Raw genomic sequence first — 17177 nt, 5'->3', positions numbered from 1 at the left:
AAGTAGAGGAGCAAAGGCAGCCTAATGCATACTTTCAGCTGGTGCTACAGCCACGGGCTGCGAGTGCCACGCCGCCATCAGCTGTGCCAGACTCATTTCTCCGGCACGCTCTAATGCAGTGACTCTCAGCCCTTTCCACCCCATGACCCCTTGTTGCAACATGAAAACAAGCCCTTTCAGGACTTCCCTCCTATCTGAGTGGTGATTATTGCTCATGACTCCTCCTGGGCTCTGACCTGCCCTGCTGCATGCACCAGGCTGTGTCCCCCACCCCACATTTCTGCAAGGATCCTTCTCTCCCCGGCAACTCAGCGAGGCCGTCATCAGGAGGGCTGTGCCCTAACAGCAAGGCTGAGAAAAAGGGGTTGCTGGAAACCATCTTTCTCCTCAGCTAGATGGTCACTGAAGGGTGCCCAAGAGGAGCGTGGACATCAGTTGGTGAAGATTTGCTACTGAAGCCTTCATGTGCTGTGCTGGGCTGTCCTGGAACACACCTTTTTGGGCAGGCAGCAACCACAGCAAAATAGGTTCCTACAGCTTTAGGAAGACTGACCTTCTTTAGAAAGCCCCTCAAGTGCCCCTTTGGGGTGGTAAAATTCTGCTGCACTGGTGCTGAGGAGAGACCCTGCTGGTCACCCCATGGCCTCCAGCACTGAGGAGTGGCACTGCCAGTGCTGAACTGGGCATCACTGCTCTCCAGCAGGCAGCCTCTGCCCTTTCAGGCATGAGAACGAATAGTTCACTTCCCTTTTCTGGGCCAGCACCTTGAATAAATACTTTAGCACTGGGTACAAAGAGATCTGTTTACTGAGAACTATTCTGTACGTCTGAAATGCAAATAAACCCATCCAGTCCCTTCCCAAATGTGCTGCCCATATAAGCAGAGAGGGATCAGTCCAAATGACCTTTTGAAAGCTATTATTTTTTTGTCTAGGGACAGAGTCTGGTCCTAAAAGTCTGGAATTATGTAGCTCCTATAGCCACCTTAAAAAGGGATTTTCAAGATTTAAGCTATCGTGTGCTTTAGATGACACAGGGCAATAACCACTTTGTGATTTAATCACAGACAATAATAATTTGGTTCAGTGCATGATTCAGCTAATCCACAATTTGATAAATGTTCATCCTAAACTACAAACCCAAATAGCTTTCTGCAAATCCTGTTTGACACTTTAATGTTAAGACTGTATTTGATAAGCAATCTGTACTGTACAAGAATATAGGAAGGGGAATTTGGAATTGTTATACATGTATATGCATCCAGAACAGTAATTCAAAGAAAATAAAGATAAACCTTGGCAATTACAGATGAATCTTTATGCAACAAGAAAACTAATAGGTTTGGCTCGGTCTATACTGGATTGATACATGCTGGAGCTCTCACAGCTCACAGAAAACCAGAAAAACCTGTTACCCCCTGCAAGAAGGTTGAAACCACAACACAGACCCACTGTCTGCTTTAGCAGTGTCATTGATGCATTTACTTTCATTTTAACTTGGCTGAATGTTTTTGAGGGCTGCAACAGAATCTATCACTGTAATTCAGAGTAATTGTGAGTTCTTCAAGACTGATACCCAGGCCAGGCAGTTATAAAAGTCTCGGTGTTTCTGTATCAGCATTCCCACTTACGATACCCCTGCAAGAATTACGGTGAGGAATGATAATAAACCCCAAATGGCGAAGAGTTTTCTCTGACGCTCTGTGGGGTGGTTTTGCCACTCAAATTGAAGCTCTGTAAAGGACAAGCACCACAATATTTCTGCTTATCGAACACACCTAAGGGACTTTGCATTTACCTCCAAAAGACGGAAACGATCATGAAGGTAATTCTTCCCATAAGTTCGAGTGTGCTCTCACAAGCCGCGTGCCAGCAGCAGGTCTGTGAGTCACACGGTGTCCCTAGAGAGGAAAAGGCCACCCTGACCCGGGCTGCAGCAGCCAGAGAACAGCCGCAAGGGGAGGGATCCCACTTCAGCAGCTCTGCCCTTGGAAGGTGGAAAGTAGAAACCAAAGTGTGCAGGGACCACAGGGGACTCATGGGAGAGCCCGGGCGCAGCTCTTGTGTGCTTGGAGAGCCTCAGCTTGTGTCCCACCCCAGCGCTGCTCTCCTTGAAGACACATTTGCTTCTGGTGTCATCCTACTCCCCATGGCACATTTCTGAGCTTTCTTCTGCTATATCAGTTGCTCTCTGGCACCTTATCTCACACAGAACCCTGAAAATTGATACTGTCCCGCGCAAATCTTCAAGAATCCCAACACTACCATCAAAAGCCAGGATTTGGTCCGCAATATTTGCACCCTTAAAATAGATACAATTATAGATTTGTGTAAAACATGAGCTTATTTTTCCACACTCCTATGTTTTCATGTTGTTAGTGGTTACGAGACATACTTTAGAAAAACACTTCAGATTATTCATTTAAAATAATTAAATTATTTCTGATATAATCCCTGGATCTTGTGCATAATGAAACATCTGGTACAGAGGTTGGAAAAGAAATGTTCTTGGCTTTTTTTTTTTCTTTCTTCTTTTGTTAAACAGATGTTGTTGATACAAAACACAGAACTGTAAATCATAGCCTGCATGTGGACACAGACTGTCACTACCGAGCAGAAATTTACTGTGGTTAGATAGAGGTTTGAAACAGCAATGAATCACTGGCTCGCTAACTTTGTTCACGTGGGTATGGTTTCAATATTCTGACATTAAGCACACATGTCCTTAAAGAAAGGACCTTGTAATGGTGGCCTGGGAGGCTCTGATTCAGCTCCAGCTGTCTCAGTGTGTGAAGCTCAGCGTAATGCCAGGGCAGGGGAATGTGGCAGGTCTCCGTCTGTGCCCTCCCAGCTGGGGCGTGCTCGGGGTGCTGCTCTGGAACCCTGCAGCCTCAGCTCCCCCAGTGCCAGCCCTTGCACAGCAGAGGGGCCATGCAGCCCCAACTCCACCACCAAAATGCCTCCAACTCTAACCTGTTCCTCCCTCTGCTTCCCCTGCTGTTCCCCACAGCATTTCAGTGAAGTCACTGTGGGTTTGTGGGCCAGGACCCCGCCGAGCCCAGAACCGGTGTTGCTGCTTCCCGTTGGCTTTGTTTAGAGTGACCAGAATTCCAATGCCTCTCCGGCCCCTCGCCATTCCCACTCCCACACTGCTTGCACCAGCAAGCTGAAGCCCCTGCTTCTCCCATTCCTCTTTTAATATTGATTTTCCTTCACAAAACACGCCAGCAGCACACTCCAGAGGCTGAACTCCAGACGAAAGCCAGCGGCACGAATCCCACTGCAATGTGAACGACCCCTGCAGTACCAGGCCACAGACGCCGTCTCCTCCTTAGACACGTATGCACCATCTGCCAGTTTGGATGTGCTTTTGTCAAGGTGCCTGATGGTTTGATCCAATGGATCAGGGTCTAACTCCATGGTAAACTCCAAGCCATGGCTTCTGCGTCCTAGCTTTTGAGGCACAGGATTCAGGAGCATATTTGTTGAAATTTATGTTCAGTTGTTTGGGTTTTTTTTTCACATTGAGCTTTAATTCTCTGGTCCTGTCACCTTGTATTTTGCAAGTACTGTCCATTTCCTGGCTTTAGCTTCAATTTGGTGTAACAGAATCTTTGGGAAATACAAAGACTCAGCTGGAGACTCATTTTTCAGAGGCTCAGGACTTGACCTTGTTCTCAGCTTTACACAGGCAGAGCTCTGCTGATTGCAGTGCAATTGTTCTGGTTTAGGATACTGCCAGAGCAGAGGCATTTTGAGTCCTGATCTGAATGTTCCTGCTTCAGGCCCATTTTCACTCTGATGTATTTTGCACATGGGGCAGTATGAAAGGACAACTGAAAGAACAACACTTTCTTTGAGAATTAGTAAGAATTATTGTAAGTATATAGTAAGAAATATCACCACACGGAACAGATTTTTAAGCAATGATACAACCACACACATACCTTACACATGCACAAAATCACAGAATCATTAAAGTTGGGAAAGACCTGGAAGACCATAAATGCACATACTCAAGTACCACTCAGAGGAGAGGATTAAGATCTAAGTTTCTCTACGAAGCATCTCTTGACAAAACAACACCAAGCAATGGTCACCTTCCAGCCCTATGGGCTTGAACACTATCAACCTGCTCTCTGACCGCTTGCTCTCCTCAAATGCTTGCCTGTGACCTCCTCTGCACAGCAAGAACAACTCCTTGCCCATGCAGGCATGATGGCCAAGGACTGGCCCCATGGCACGTCTGGCTGCAGCACACAAGGTGCCACCTATCCACTTGGATGGAAGCACAAAGCACTTTTATTCCCTTCAGGGAATAGGTGGGAACCAGCAAAACTGGGCCCTCTACTTGTACAGGTTTGAGTATACTGTGGGCTGTTTTCAAGGCTGCAGGAATAGATGAATTGAAAAAAAATCCGCCATGGTACTGCATGATCCTTTATCTGCTTATACTACATTTTCATTTACTACAGTTGTGAGGAAATATTAAAATGGATCCTCTGTACAGATCTATTTTTTCTTTTTTTTTTTTTTTCAGTCCAGCATTTTAAATGGTTTACTGTGTTCAGTTAAACTGGATTTTCGTTTGAGAACAAGCAGATGATCAATTTCACAGGCCCAAATTTAGGATTTTCCTTCAGCATCACCCAGCAAAATGAAAAACAGAAACAAAACATTTTAATCGCACGTGTATAAAATACACAGGGTTCATTAAACACGATTTAAAGTTGCCTGTTTGTTTTGCAGGCTCTTTAGAGCTCCTACTACCCCAAACTCACAGAAGTGTAATGTGATTCCTGATCTATTGAATTTTGGAGGATGGCTGTAGTGGGTTCCATTATATATAAATTGGATGCAGCCACTTTACAATCTCCGATATATACTTTTATCTCAAAATGCCCTGTGAGGCAATTGTGTAAAGTACTTTATCAGGGATTGTTGTTGGTAATATTGCAAGAATTCATGATGTAAAAAATACATCAATGCCATTTAAATTGAACAAAATGGTTCCCATTTTTTTTCTTGTAGAGGATTTTTAACCATCTTCTCAACAAATTTGTTCAATAAATACTGTATGAAACAAACATTTTGCACTTTGTCCCACAGACGCAATTTGCCAACCTGATTGATTTCTTTCTCTACAACTAATCTGATTTCTTTAGGCTATACATCTTTGCTTTTATTAAAGATGATGCAATCTTAGCATTTTATCATACACACATCCACCACACAAACAAGAGAGAAGATCTGCAAAGCAGTCTTGCAACCAAATAGGAAAGCCTGACACAAATCTCATAAAGCTGATCCCAAAAGATAAATGGCACAATGAGACCAAAGTTACACAAATTCAGAAACTTATCTATGTAGAGTAATATGGGCCAGTGGATTTTTCCTCCCGTGATAGATTCAGCAAAGAAGTAACTTTGTCATATCTGTAGCACCCTGTAAATCAAGCTCACGCCAATGTTGCACCAAATCCCCCCAAATCTTGCTGCCTCTGCACTGCGAGAGGTCAGAAGCAGAACTGCATTTTTTTGTAGCCTTTCCTGGTTTGCATCTTGCAGAATCTCACTGCTATGTTTTGAGTCCCAGCAACTTCGGCCCTAGTTACTTTTAAATGGAGTTCCTCATAAGGCAACAAATTCATCTCTCTGTTCTTTTACTGACTGCCCTCACTTATTTGGGGAACCCCACAGTCCTTCCCTTCATCAGCATCTGCAGTTATCTGCCTTGGCTGTAGACAGTTTTTCAGTCTCTTTCCCATTCAAGCAGCCAGAGGCTTAGTACCACTGTAATACAAAGAACAATAATTGTTTTCAAATGTTGCAATAATATTCTCAAACAGCATTGAAGTGTTTTGTGTCTGTTGCTTCTCCCATCGAGCAAAATCAAATTAATTCGGTTGACACGTTTCAGGATCTGCTCATTACATTGTTCCTCTGGGGTTCAGCTTCTTATCACTTGCTGTGATCCCAGTTAAGGTCCAGCTTTCACTGGCAAAGCCCTGTGCAGCCAGTCCCAGGAGAATCAGGGCTCTGTCACTGCCAGGATTTTAAATGCAACAGTAGGTGCCTATCCAGTTCCTTGGAGAGCCTTTCCGTCACTTGGAATCACAGACTAAAGGTCTGCCCACACACAGATCCATCTCAAGCCACAGGCTTCTTTAACAAAGGGATAAAAGATGGCTTTTGTAAGCTGCCTGGAAAGTTAAGAGCTCCAGCCTCTGGCAGGTCGAGGCAAGAGTGGATTCCAGCAGGGAACTGCAGCCTGTGTCCTGCCAGCAGCGCTGCTTGGCTCAAGGGCGCTCCAGCTGGAACACCTCCACTCCCTGTTCCTGGGGATGTGCAAGTTTCAAGAAACACAGACTTGTCTCCAGACCCCTCCTCGAATTTTTAAGGCCAGCAGCAAGCAAATAAACAGGAACCCAATTCAGCTCATTTATTTTAATTTGCGAATTGAATGAGTAGAAGTTGGAAGGAGGACAAGGAGGCTGTGACTACACTGTATTATCAAGTCAGAACCCATCTTTGTAGCAAAATCTTTGAAGCCTAAACAGACAGGTGGCCAAACCTTGAAAATACAGAGAAAATCAAGCTAAGCTTACAAGTGAGCCACAATATCACAGGAGCCAAAAAGACTAGGTCTGGTTAGTACCAAGCTGCTGATTCTGGGTCTCAGGGGGATGGAAAACCCCAAATATCAATGAATATACTTTTGAGGAGTTTTAGGCTCTGCTCTGTAACTTGAAATTACATCACATCTGTGTACACAGAAGTGATTTCAAAGGAAAGAAGGAAATGGGACAGGATTGTGTTGGTGCTTTAGAAGTTAACAAGAATGTGAGGGGCTGAGCAGAGACAAGGGCTCTGTGCCATGGCCATCCCCTCCTCGAGTCAGCTGGGGGACAAAGGTCATCACCATCCCCTCACTGCGCACAGCAAACCTGCCTGTGCTGCAGCACCTGCCTGGATACCAAGCTCTCTCCTGCTCCAGCTAATGACATCATTTCTAAGGAGGCAGGATCAGATCCATGGTTTCCTTTTCAAACAGCAGCAGGATAATTAATTTTGCCTGTCTGAAGAGGATGTGTATAAAGATAAACCCACTGAAACCTCAAGCTTTTGCAAGGAGGTACCAAGTGAAGCCCACCTTTCCCTTTATTTACCCACATCTCGTGACTCTCTGAACCAAGCTGGCCAAATAAATTATTCATGGGAGACCAAAGAGCCCATTGCTGGAAGATGCAGAACCCTTCAAGTAGAAAAGAAGATGCTCAGCCCTCTTGAAGAATAGGAGCTTTGTGCAAAGATGCAAAGTCCTCACATGATGCTAACTTTTCATGCTTTGAGAAACACAAATGAGCAAGAAAGCAGCTAATTAGGCACGTTACTGTGATTGCTTATTTTATGAAGTGGAGGGGGAGGTGTTCAGCACTCTAATGAGATAATAGAGTAGAGGCAAAATTGTACAGAGAAACAAAAATAGCAATGGTCTTCCCACAGAAATGAAAATTATTTTTGAGCAACAGGAAAAGCAACAATAGAAAAATAACTCAATACCTAGCAGTAGAAAGAGCAGTGTCTCAATTTATTCTGTACCTGTAAAACCTGGATAACACTCGGATATCTGACAGTAGATGGACCTCCCCTCAAGCAGTGGCTGGACCCGTGTAAAGCCCAGTTTCAGCTCTATTTTAGTGACTGTATCACTCAACAGTGATCAGCTCTGAGCTCCTCTGTGAATTTGAGGCAGGCCTTGATGCAGAAAAAGGATTTTCTCTGGGACCTGGTGCACCTAGTCCAAAGCTCTGGCCATCCCACAGGACCCATGTCCACATGGAAGGATACAGAGAGCTGCATTCTCACTTGATCTCCTATTTTGAGCGCAACCAAAAAATGGGAGCTGTAAATCATCTATTTAGGCGTATTTCTTTAATTGCTTATTTTATGAAAACCCAACTGCAGACAAAAACAACACTGCATTTCCTAGGAAATGAGCCTTTCTCAGAGACCTCAGATCTTATTTAGCAGCTGGCTTTTGCGCTCTTGATGTTACTGCCATGGCAAGTAATTACTCATAACGTGACATGCATCATATCAGCCTTTTAAAAGTAATTAAGAAAAAGTTGCATTGCTTAATGATATGTACATACATCTGATCCTTGCAAGTTTGGCTTAGATAACATCTGCTAGTTTTTGGAGCAAAGCCAGTCTTAAAACATAAAATAACCCGGCCCTAACAATGGGAGCATTATTAGCTTCCCAAAAGCTATAAACTCCATGCCCCACTCTAGCACATTTGTGTGCACAAGTCCTGTAAGGATTTTCAAGCCTGTGAGTTGCCAAATCAGAATGTTCATGCTGCACTAGAATTAATGATAATGAAGAAGCCTCAAAAATACAGTTTATTCATAGTGAGCCAGTTTAGGAGCTGCAGCTCACCGTCCCCGGCAGATTCAGCTGCAGCAGATGAAAGGGTCACTCTGATCAGCTTTCTGCCCTTTCTCCTCGCTGATATTATCCCACCTATACAGAGGCAGCAGAACCAGTGCCGTGTCCTCAACCACTGCAGTTCAGACTGACGTGACTTCAGTGGCCATCAATTTTCACATTAGTACTCTGGGCTGTGAGCTGCAGCAGCTCAGGAGTGAACAAACACGTCCCTGGTCCTCCCCACTCTGCTCTTGCTGAGGCAGAAGGTACCTAGGGGAGGAAACTCCTGGAATTGTCTGGGATGAATCACCAGAGTGCATGTGAAAAGCACACAGAGTCTCTTCCTGAGATCCCAAGTGCCTATTCTGCAGCATTTGTGCTACCTTGGATTGACATCTCTCTGCTTTAGGTCATTCTCTCTATCCATACGGTGTTTTGTGATCCTTGGATGTAATAAGAATATCTACAGAACTAGCAGAGAAAACTTTTACCTCCAAAATTCAAAAGGGTTATGGATAACAGAATAGAAGAATTTTGGATGTCAGAATTTTTTTTCTTCCTTCTCCAAAGAAGCTTTATTTTAAGAGCAGAGGTCAACAGCCCTCTTAGTACATATAATTTTATTACATTCTCTGACAAAAATTGACAGCAGTAAAGAACAGCTTGTTCCACAAACCCCCCATGCTGTCAGCATGTCCTTCCCCTTTCTGTACAGCGCTTTTTCACTGTTCCCACCTCTCCTGCCTGAATTTCCCTTGGAGCTGCCTCCCCTAGAAGCTCCACGTGCTCTGCTCAGGGATGGCCACTGACTCTGTCAGACATCAGGGGAGCACACAGGGTCTGGCATCGGTGAAATGCCTTTTGCTCACTGTGTAACCCTGGAGCAACCTCTCCCATGGTGTGAGGGGACGGGCAGGCAGCCTCCTGACCCACAGCTGTCGGGCTCCGTGGGTGCCCTTGGCTCACACCTTGGCTGTTTTGACAGTCGGCTACGTCTGCTGGGGTTGGCTAAGATGAAAAAAAGCCCCTTTGCCAGGTGTGCCAGGAGCTGTACGCAAGCAGCTCTGGCTCCAGGAGGGAGCTTTTCCCCCCAGCCTGCTCCTGTACCACGGGTCACAGCCTCATGGAGCAACTCTGGCCACGACCTAACCCCTGGGAGCAGCCAGGAGCTGCCATGGCTCACATCACACCTCCCCTCCCGAGGTGGGAACACGGCAAAAGGCAGAGCAGAGAGACAGGAAGGGTGCCGAGGGAAAAGGGCTGGCGCTGCCCAGCACACAGCATGGGCAGAATGACAACTATTGTGAGGCTTCTCAATGGCTCATTTGGCATTATTCCCCGAGCTGCTATTCAATCTAACACCCACTTCTGGGTATCTAATAGAAAAATAAGGCAAAACCATGAGGCTGGAGGTAGGAAGAACAGAATCAACAGCACCAGCTCAAATGAGCACTAAATTCAGCTGAATTTTCAAAACTTCAGTATTTAAAAACAGAAAACAAAACAATCAAAATGTTTCAAAAGGAGAATGCATTTTTCCTCGTGACATGGCTAAATACTTCTCTTATTTAATAATTTAAAAGAAAAATAATAATGAAAAAAATGCTGACACCTTTAAAATAAAACAGTTAAAATATTTTGTCATGTGGCCAATGCCAGGTCACTGCTGTGCCACAAAAGTGCTTTTAAAAGAACTGAATCAGAACACAATTGTTCAGAATTTCAGGCTGGTGTTGCTCAACCTGTCTCTACTGCTTCCTCCCTGCCACATTGATGGGAATAAAAGGTTCATGGTCCCAGTGACCGTAATGGGGAAAAGAACCTGTAATTTCCCAGCAAAGATTGCCCTGCTTTAGAGAGAGGGTCCAATTCACAGCAGTATCCTTTACTCTTAGGAGCACAGGCTGGTTTTAGAGCATTTTTCAGCTGACTGAGGAGTTACATAATTGCACAATTACATCTAATTACATAACTAGGGTAAATAAGTAATAATATAATTAGGTGCTGTAATTATGTAGTTATGACAGGTAGCACTAATGCTGATAAAAGCCATTACGAAACTTGCTAAGAACTGTGGACAGAGCACGTGAGAATGAAAGTTTTAGGGCTTTGTTTGCTAAACTCTTTCATTCTTTCAATGGGAAAAATAATTAATTTAATTGCTAAGCCAATAGCTTTTTACTTTTGCAAATGAATGGAGGTACGAATCATAGGCTAAATCATATCTCTGTTGAGCTGCAAAAAAATCAGTAACTAGTCATGTCCTTTTTTTTAAACCTCCATATATCTATTTACAGCTACCAAGGCTTGAGTGAAATATGTGTGTACAAATTACACCTCTTAAAAGCGAAGTTTAAAAGTTTGGACATTAACCTTCATTGTTCCAGTTATCACATAAAACACTCTCCTCTGATAAATGGACACAAGGAACATCCAACAATTGCTATATCAATGTAATACAAGTCATGTGCATCTCTGGATTTGCTAGGGATGCTGTTTCTGGTCAAACGGGTCAGATAAACAGGGTTTTTTCTGCAGGAATGAAAATTCAATAGGGGAATCGTTCATGCAGGCTCTCAGTGCAAACACAAGGCATGCAGCCAGCTTTTCAAAGTTTCTGTCTCTTTAGATATTGTATAATACCTGTCTGACTTCATTAAAGAGGCTTGGAGACCAAACAAATAATAAAAACTTACTGTCCTGCTTTAATATTCATTAATATTTCACCCAAAAACTGATAAAAGATAGTGTGCAAGAAGAAAGGGCAGTGCTGGAAGAGCTGAAGCGCTTTATTCCCACCAACAGCTCCGTAAAGCTTGAGGTGTATAAACTGTGTGTTGCTTTAGAATACATTTATGCTTGATGTTTTTTCTAAAAAGGAAAAAAACACAGAAAATTTAATACCTTTCTTTATGAAAGCTGGATAGCTCCAGACTACTTCAGTCACTGCTCAGAGCAGTATGCTAAGCACTGAAGCAAACACAGAGCTGCTGGGAAAATCAAAATCACAGGGAACATCAGGAGTTTGCAGAGACAGTGTCCACAGTCCAGAGCAAGAAAGCAAAAGAAGTGCTCTACCCCCAAGGTGTTCTGAGGCCAGAGACATGCAAGATAAGAGGAATGCCTTGAAGCAAACCAGCCCTAGAACAGAAATAAAAGTGAACTTGGAAACCTGCAAGAATCTTCCATTTGAGTGAGGGGTGTGTACAACATCACCCACGTGTTTCTTTCCCCTCTTGAGCTGGAAAGCTGGAGAGGTGAACTATGATGTGTAAATAATTCCCATTCGTTTTGGCACCCAGCCTTTCAACTAACATTCCAAAGCAAGGAAACCATAGTATTCCTGGTTTTTTATCTGTTGTGCTATCAGCAAGCCTTCAAACCAGATGCTTCGCTGTTTGCTTGACAAATGATACACAGAAAAGACTGAGAGTCACAAAGAAGACAGTCATATTTCTGGGCTCTGATGAGGCTGGGCAACAGAGAAAAGGACTATCAGAAATTGTAGATGCTTTTCCTGGTGCTTAGTTAATACTGGTCATTATTCCAATGTTACCTCTTGCAATACTCTGCAAGACAGGAGTAGGCAAATGCAAACAATAATTTTTAACTGCAGGTTCCTCGCTGCAGTTGTAGTATGGATAGTGAGGAATACTCACTACTAGTATCTACTCCAAGGATACTTGGAGCTAACATCTACTTTCTATTAAAATTACTGCAGCATACTCCAAAAATTTTGTCCTATGTGTATCGAAGGACTTGAAGACTGGATTTGGGTAGAAGTTCTCCTTAAGTGATCTGGCTGTGAAAACACAGAATTCCATTAAATTCCACAGAATCCATTAAAGTTACAGAAGCATCCATAGAAGGCATTCCTGATCATAACAAAAACTAATAGAATGAAGAGAGCTTTTCCAGGAGCATGATTCACAGAGTTTTCTCAGCCATATTCTGTATAGCATGAAATATAAAATCTCATGACACCTTGTCCTTTCCAAAGAGGTCCCGAGACTGCCCTGCTATCCCAACCACCCATATCTATAGGTTTTTCCTTCAATCCCATACACCCTCAACAAGCCTTTTTCAGCAACGAGTCAATTCCACTGGCAAGTTCCTTGTGAAAGGTTAATTTCAAGCCTCTTTTCTGCCAGATCCTAACCAGGATGTGCTGTCCTACCCTGTCACCTCTCCCAGCATTACAAGGAAGGTCACACAGCTTTCAGGCTGTCAGTCTGAAGCGACTTCTCTCTCTGTCTTCGTGACAAAAACCATACTCAGGCTTAATTAGTGCATGGAATGTAGCACATCTCGTGTGTCTGTGGTATACAATTCATTACTATCAGGCTGTGTTTGGGACACACCAAACACCTTTGCTGCAGCAGCTCATACATTTGACAGCTGCAAAAAACTGCCTCTGAGAGTTTTCCTTTTGACTCTTCCTTTGGTCCTAAGCAAAGCTGTATCTCCAAATCTCTTCTTCCAGTCCAATATCATACTCCATTACTCCAATCATTATTATGCTCATTATTTTCTTTAATTTCTTAGCATTCCTTGTAGCAGGGGGTATACAGTAAATTCTCTGGTTTCAAGAGAAAGTTTCCTTTTTTTGTTCACTTAAGAAGTTCCAATTGCTCCTGCTATGCAGCATATCTTCTCTGGATTTCATACTAGGAATTGGAACTTCAAAAAGACACAACTACTAATCCCATACCAGATGCTTGTAGTTTGTTCTAACATTTATTTCTCTTTTTTTCCCCCCCACTCTACCATTTATACTTTCATTCCATGTAAGCTTTACATTTCTAGGTCCATAGAATGGATGATGGTACTTCTCCATCATCCAAAATAACCTTACCTTTATATATACTCATGGAAAAAGAGTTTAATAATCACAAAATCTGGAGTACTGTTAAGTACACTTAAACAACCAGCATTCTGCCACTGAGGATCAGGGTCTTTGAGAAATCAGTTCAGTGCTTGGTGCCACATGAGTTTTTGGTGCTTTTCTGTTAGTACTATTCCAAGAGGAGTTCCAGCCATTAAGAGCAGAAGTAAAATACATTAGTGAATTACACATCAGAAAAGTTAAACCACTGCTGCCACAGGATGCATATACTTGCTAAGAATATTAATACATCTCTTGGAATTAAACATTAATACTTAACATATATAACACAAAGTTTAAAATCCTACAAACATTGCAGAGAGAGGAAGAGGAGGAATGAACAAATGAGACAGGCCCCAGAGACTGATTCCACAAAATGTATTTCTGACATAAGCTAAAATATTTCCATGTGTAACAGGACAACTTGCCACTATGAATAATTACTCGTAATGCAGAGTAACAGAGTCTAGAAGGATTTGTTTTACGTTTTCTGCCTCACTCACCAAACTGCAGAAGTATAGATCCATCACTGCCTACAGTATAAACACCCTGAGCTGGGCAATGAGACTGATGGTTCAAAATTGAAGGAAATAGGTTGTTCCTCTGCACCTGAGCACTGAATTCCCATCACTTGCCACAGCAGCTGCCTTCTGCTGCTGCCCTTCTAGTGGCAATAGCACTTAAAAAAGCTCCATTTAACTACAGCAATCAAGCCCACACTCCTGTCTAAACACCACCGTTCCCACTAATGTGAGTTCTTCAAGGTAAGCTCTGCATAAGCCTGCACAGTGCTTGGGAGTCAGCTCTAATTTTAGCCTGCTCCCAATTAGGCATCTTGTCTAAACTAACCACTTAGGCTCTCAATGGAGTGAGAAAGGTGAGTCAGCCCAGCTATCCTGGACACCCATCTGAATGCAGGATAAATAACCCAGCTTTCTGCACTGACAAGGCAGAAAGGAGCTGGGATCGATGGAAACCTGGCACCTGACCTGACAACAGCTGAAGTGAAAGGGGAAGAATCTTCCCCTGGACTGAACTGGGGAGTAAAAGGCCACCCAGCACCTCAGTAATGAGGCTGGATAGTATGTCCAGTCAAAGGCTTGCTGAGGAATAACAGAGAGATAGTCTTGGTAAGAAATGTGGCTCCAGAAATGCATAAACAGTGAAGCCTGATGTGCATTTGGTTACAGCCTCCTCTGGGATTCAGACATATGCCAGCTCTGCAACCACAGAGCCTGGCACAGGCCCTGAGCAGTGCAATACCTGCCAGCAAGTCTACAGGAAGAAAATGCTGCGCCAGAATATCCCAGTAGGCAGGCAGAATGCCTCCAAAATGAAGCCCTGAGCCAGGCAGCCTTGATAATCCACTCCTCTCACTCAGCAGAACGAACCCTCTTCAGCAGCAGGCTGGAAACAAAATGTAATCGAACGCCTCTCTGGCCCAGCATCATCACACTTCTCTCTCTGAATCCAAGTGCTCTCCCTGCTTCACAAGGCAGTTTCTGTGGCTCTTCAAATCCCTGTGGCTGCTCTGCTTGGTCTTTTCACTGGCATGTTCAGAACAGCCATAGGAGAAAAGCACCAGCCCTGAGCACTGACCCCACATTTCGGTGTGAGGCAGGAGATGTTATTTTTCTGGACAGCAGCCCAGAGACACTGGGCAAAGCTGGAGCAGCAGCAGATGTTATGATACATGCTCTCCTGCCCCAGCTCTGGCTAATGAGGCAGCAGAACCCGCAGAGCATGAGAGCACTGACGCCAAACTGGAGACCGCGGCCTGCACCTTCGTCTTTTTCATTATGCTTAAGATCGGGTTTTGTTGCAGACTAAGACACGTGAAAAGATCTTTAAAAATACAGATCGATGCCTCCTATTGTTCAGAGAGAGGGGAAAAGAAAGATATTATCTGCCCTAGCTGCAAGAAGCATCTCTCAGTTGCATAAAGCACATGCCCAAATTGACTTACCACAATCATTTGTGCCACGTAGCTCTCCGGGCCAGTGTATTCAGTTGGATCTTTAACTTTGACAAGGACTATAAAGTACAAATAATGCCACATGTTGTGTTCTGCCTTTATATGCTCCTCAAACGAAACGGTCTTGTTATCAAATTTGTCTCTCTCCAGTCCTGCAAAAAGAGAAGAACATAAAGCCAAAAAATAAACTTCAACATAAAATTACGTAAATCTCTTAAATATGTTAGAGAAAGGAACCTAACTTAATTTAAAGGATCATAAATTTGAAAGATCTTAATTTAAAAGCCATAACTGCCAGGCAAGAAATACCAGGCCAGAAGGCATTCCTGACAGAAGTCTTTCAACGCAGCATTTATTCTCTTTTGTGATATTTCCTCTTAATAACAATAACAATATAATAAATATGTTACAGTTTTACACTGCCTTCCATGCTGAGGGCTATAAAGTGTTTTACAAGTGTTGGCTCTGGCTCTTTCTAGATGTATACTGGGAAGCACATAGTGTGCAGACCAGGCCCTGATCTTCCGAAGATTTATGCACACTTTTAGCATCAAGCATATAAAAAGTCCCTCTTAAGCTTCAGTGAGATTGTTTGTGGGCTTAAACCTGAGAAGGTTTAGAGAAGGTGAGTCCCTGCAGCTCTGCTGTTACACAGCCTTTACGGAGCTGCCGTCATAAGAAATTTTTTTGATTTTTCCATTATAGAATGGTCTGGATCTCTGAAGAAGTGAGGAAGGAGAGGAATCACCAGTGTTTGCCTCCATGTGCACAGACACTAAAGACTGTTGTGCTCTGCACAGCATTCATCCCTGTCAGTACAGCCATGGAAACAGCACCCAGCCTACAAAAAAGCAGGTATTTGTGAAGTCCCCCAGGGAGCGAAGGTCTGCCCCTCTTTATGAGTGCACTTCAAAATAAGTGTGATTTTCCGTGGGCTTTGTGGGGATGATTTTCACCGAATGCTTTTGTTCCCTGCTTCATAGCACCTTCTGAAATCAGCAGTTCTTGCCGATGCTCCCCCTCTGGAATGCCCTGTGCTGTGAAATAGAAGCTGAGCTTTCATCTGCAGCACGCTCTGTGAAACAGAGTCAGCAGCTGTCCTGTGTCCATTAGTGGTGATGATGCAAGCGTGAGACACAACTCTTCTGTCTGCCTTGGATTCTGGGTGGAGACTGTGAAGCCACCTCTCAGCAAAGCTAGCTTTTGATTCATAAACCAAATCTGTCTCCTACTGAGAGGGAATAAATTTGGAATCAACCTCTGGAATTTTTACAGACTTTCTTTGTAGAGGACAACCACGCCTGGAGTCTAAGCTTTATTTATTGAGGAATAGTTAATTTTCACTCCTTTCACCCTCAAATATCTCAAGAGATCAGTAACACCTACCACAGATGAAACAGGTGGTCTTTAGTATCTCTTCCTTTTTCTGCTTTTCACTCCTGAGATCAGCAAATGTATCAATGATGACTCCAAAGATTAGGTTGAGAACAATAATTATGACAATGAAGTAAAACAGAAGATCATAAACAACCCGTGCAGCAAACAAGGGCTCCTGTAAATAGCAAGGTTGCAATAAGGTATAAAAACAGCACAAATCTAAAATATTAAACAACATTTTCTCATTAGCTCAAGCAAAGCTACAGATCTTTCTTTTCATATGTGAAATTCTGCTATCCCTACTCACAGGAGTAGGGAGGGACTACCCAAGTCATTTTCTTCACCATGATAGAGACATGAAGTCACCCAATTTTTCAGTTTCCCACACATTCATGGGAATAATAGCACTACCCTTTGTGGAGTGCTTCAATATAATTAGCATTAAAGAGCTGCTAAGTGGCAAGGTTCAGTTTCAAAAGGTCACTTTCAAAGTCCGTAAATGCTTA

At 43.4% G+C, this 17177-nt stretch overlaps 1 protein-coding gene across 4 annotated transcripts in view; it reads right to left on the bottom strand.

The window, feature by feature from the left end:
- ITPR2 (inositol 1,4,5-trisphosphate receptor type 2) overlaps positions 1-17177 on the bottom strand; it is a 241806-nt gene that overhangs the window by 9460 nt on the left and 215169 nt on the right. For all 4 annotated transcript variants that reach the window (XM_015628084.3, XM_015628085.3, XM_033514205.1 and 1 more), the window contains 2 exons: positions 16681-16846; positions 15286-15446 (listed from right to left, as the gene is read on the bottom strand). In XM_015628084.3, the coding sequence (XP_015483570.1) occupies positions 15286-15446; positions 16681-16846 (327 nt within the window). The remainder of the gene's footprint in view (positions 1-15285; positions 15447-16680; positions 16847-17177) is intronic.

This window comes from Parus major, chromosome 1A (genome assembly GCF_001522545.3).
Source record: "Parus major isolate Abel chromosome 1A, Parus_major1.1, whole genome shotgun sequence".
Taxonomy (NCBI): domain Eukaryota; kingdom Metazoa; phylum Chordata; class Aves; order Passeriformes; family Paridae; genus Parus; species Parus major.
Note: the sequence above shows the minus strand (reverse complement) of the source record. Positions and strands in the feature narration are given on the sequence as shown.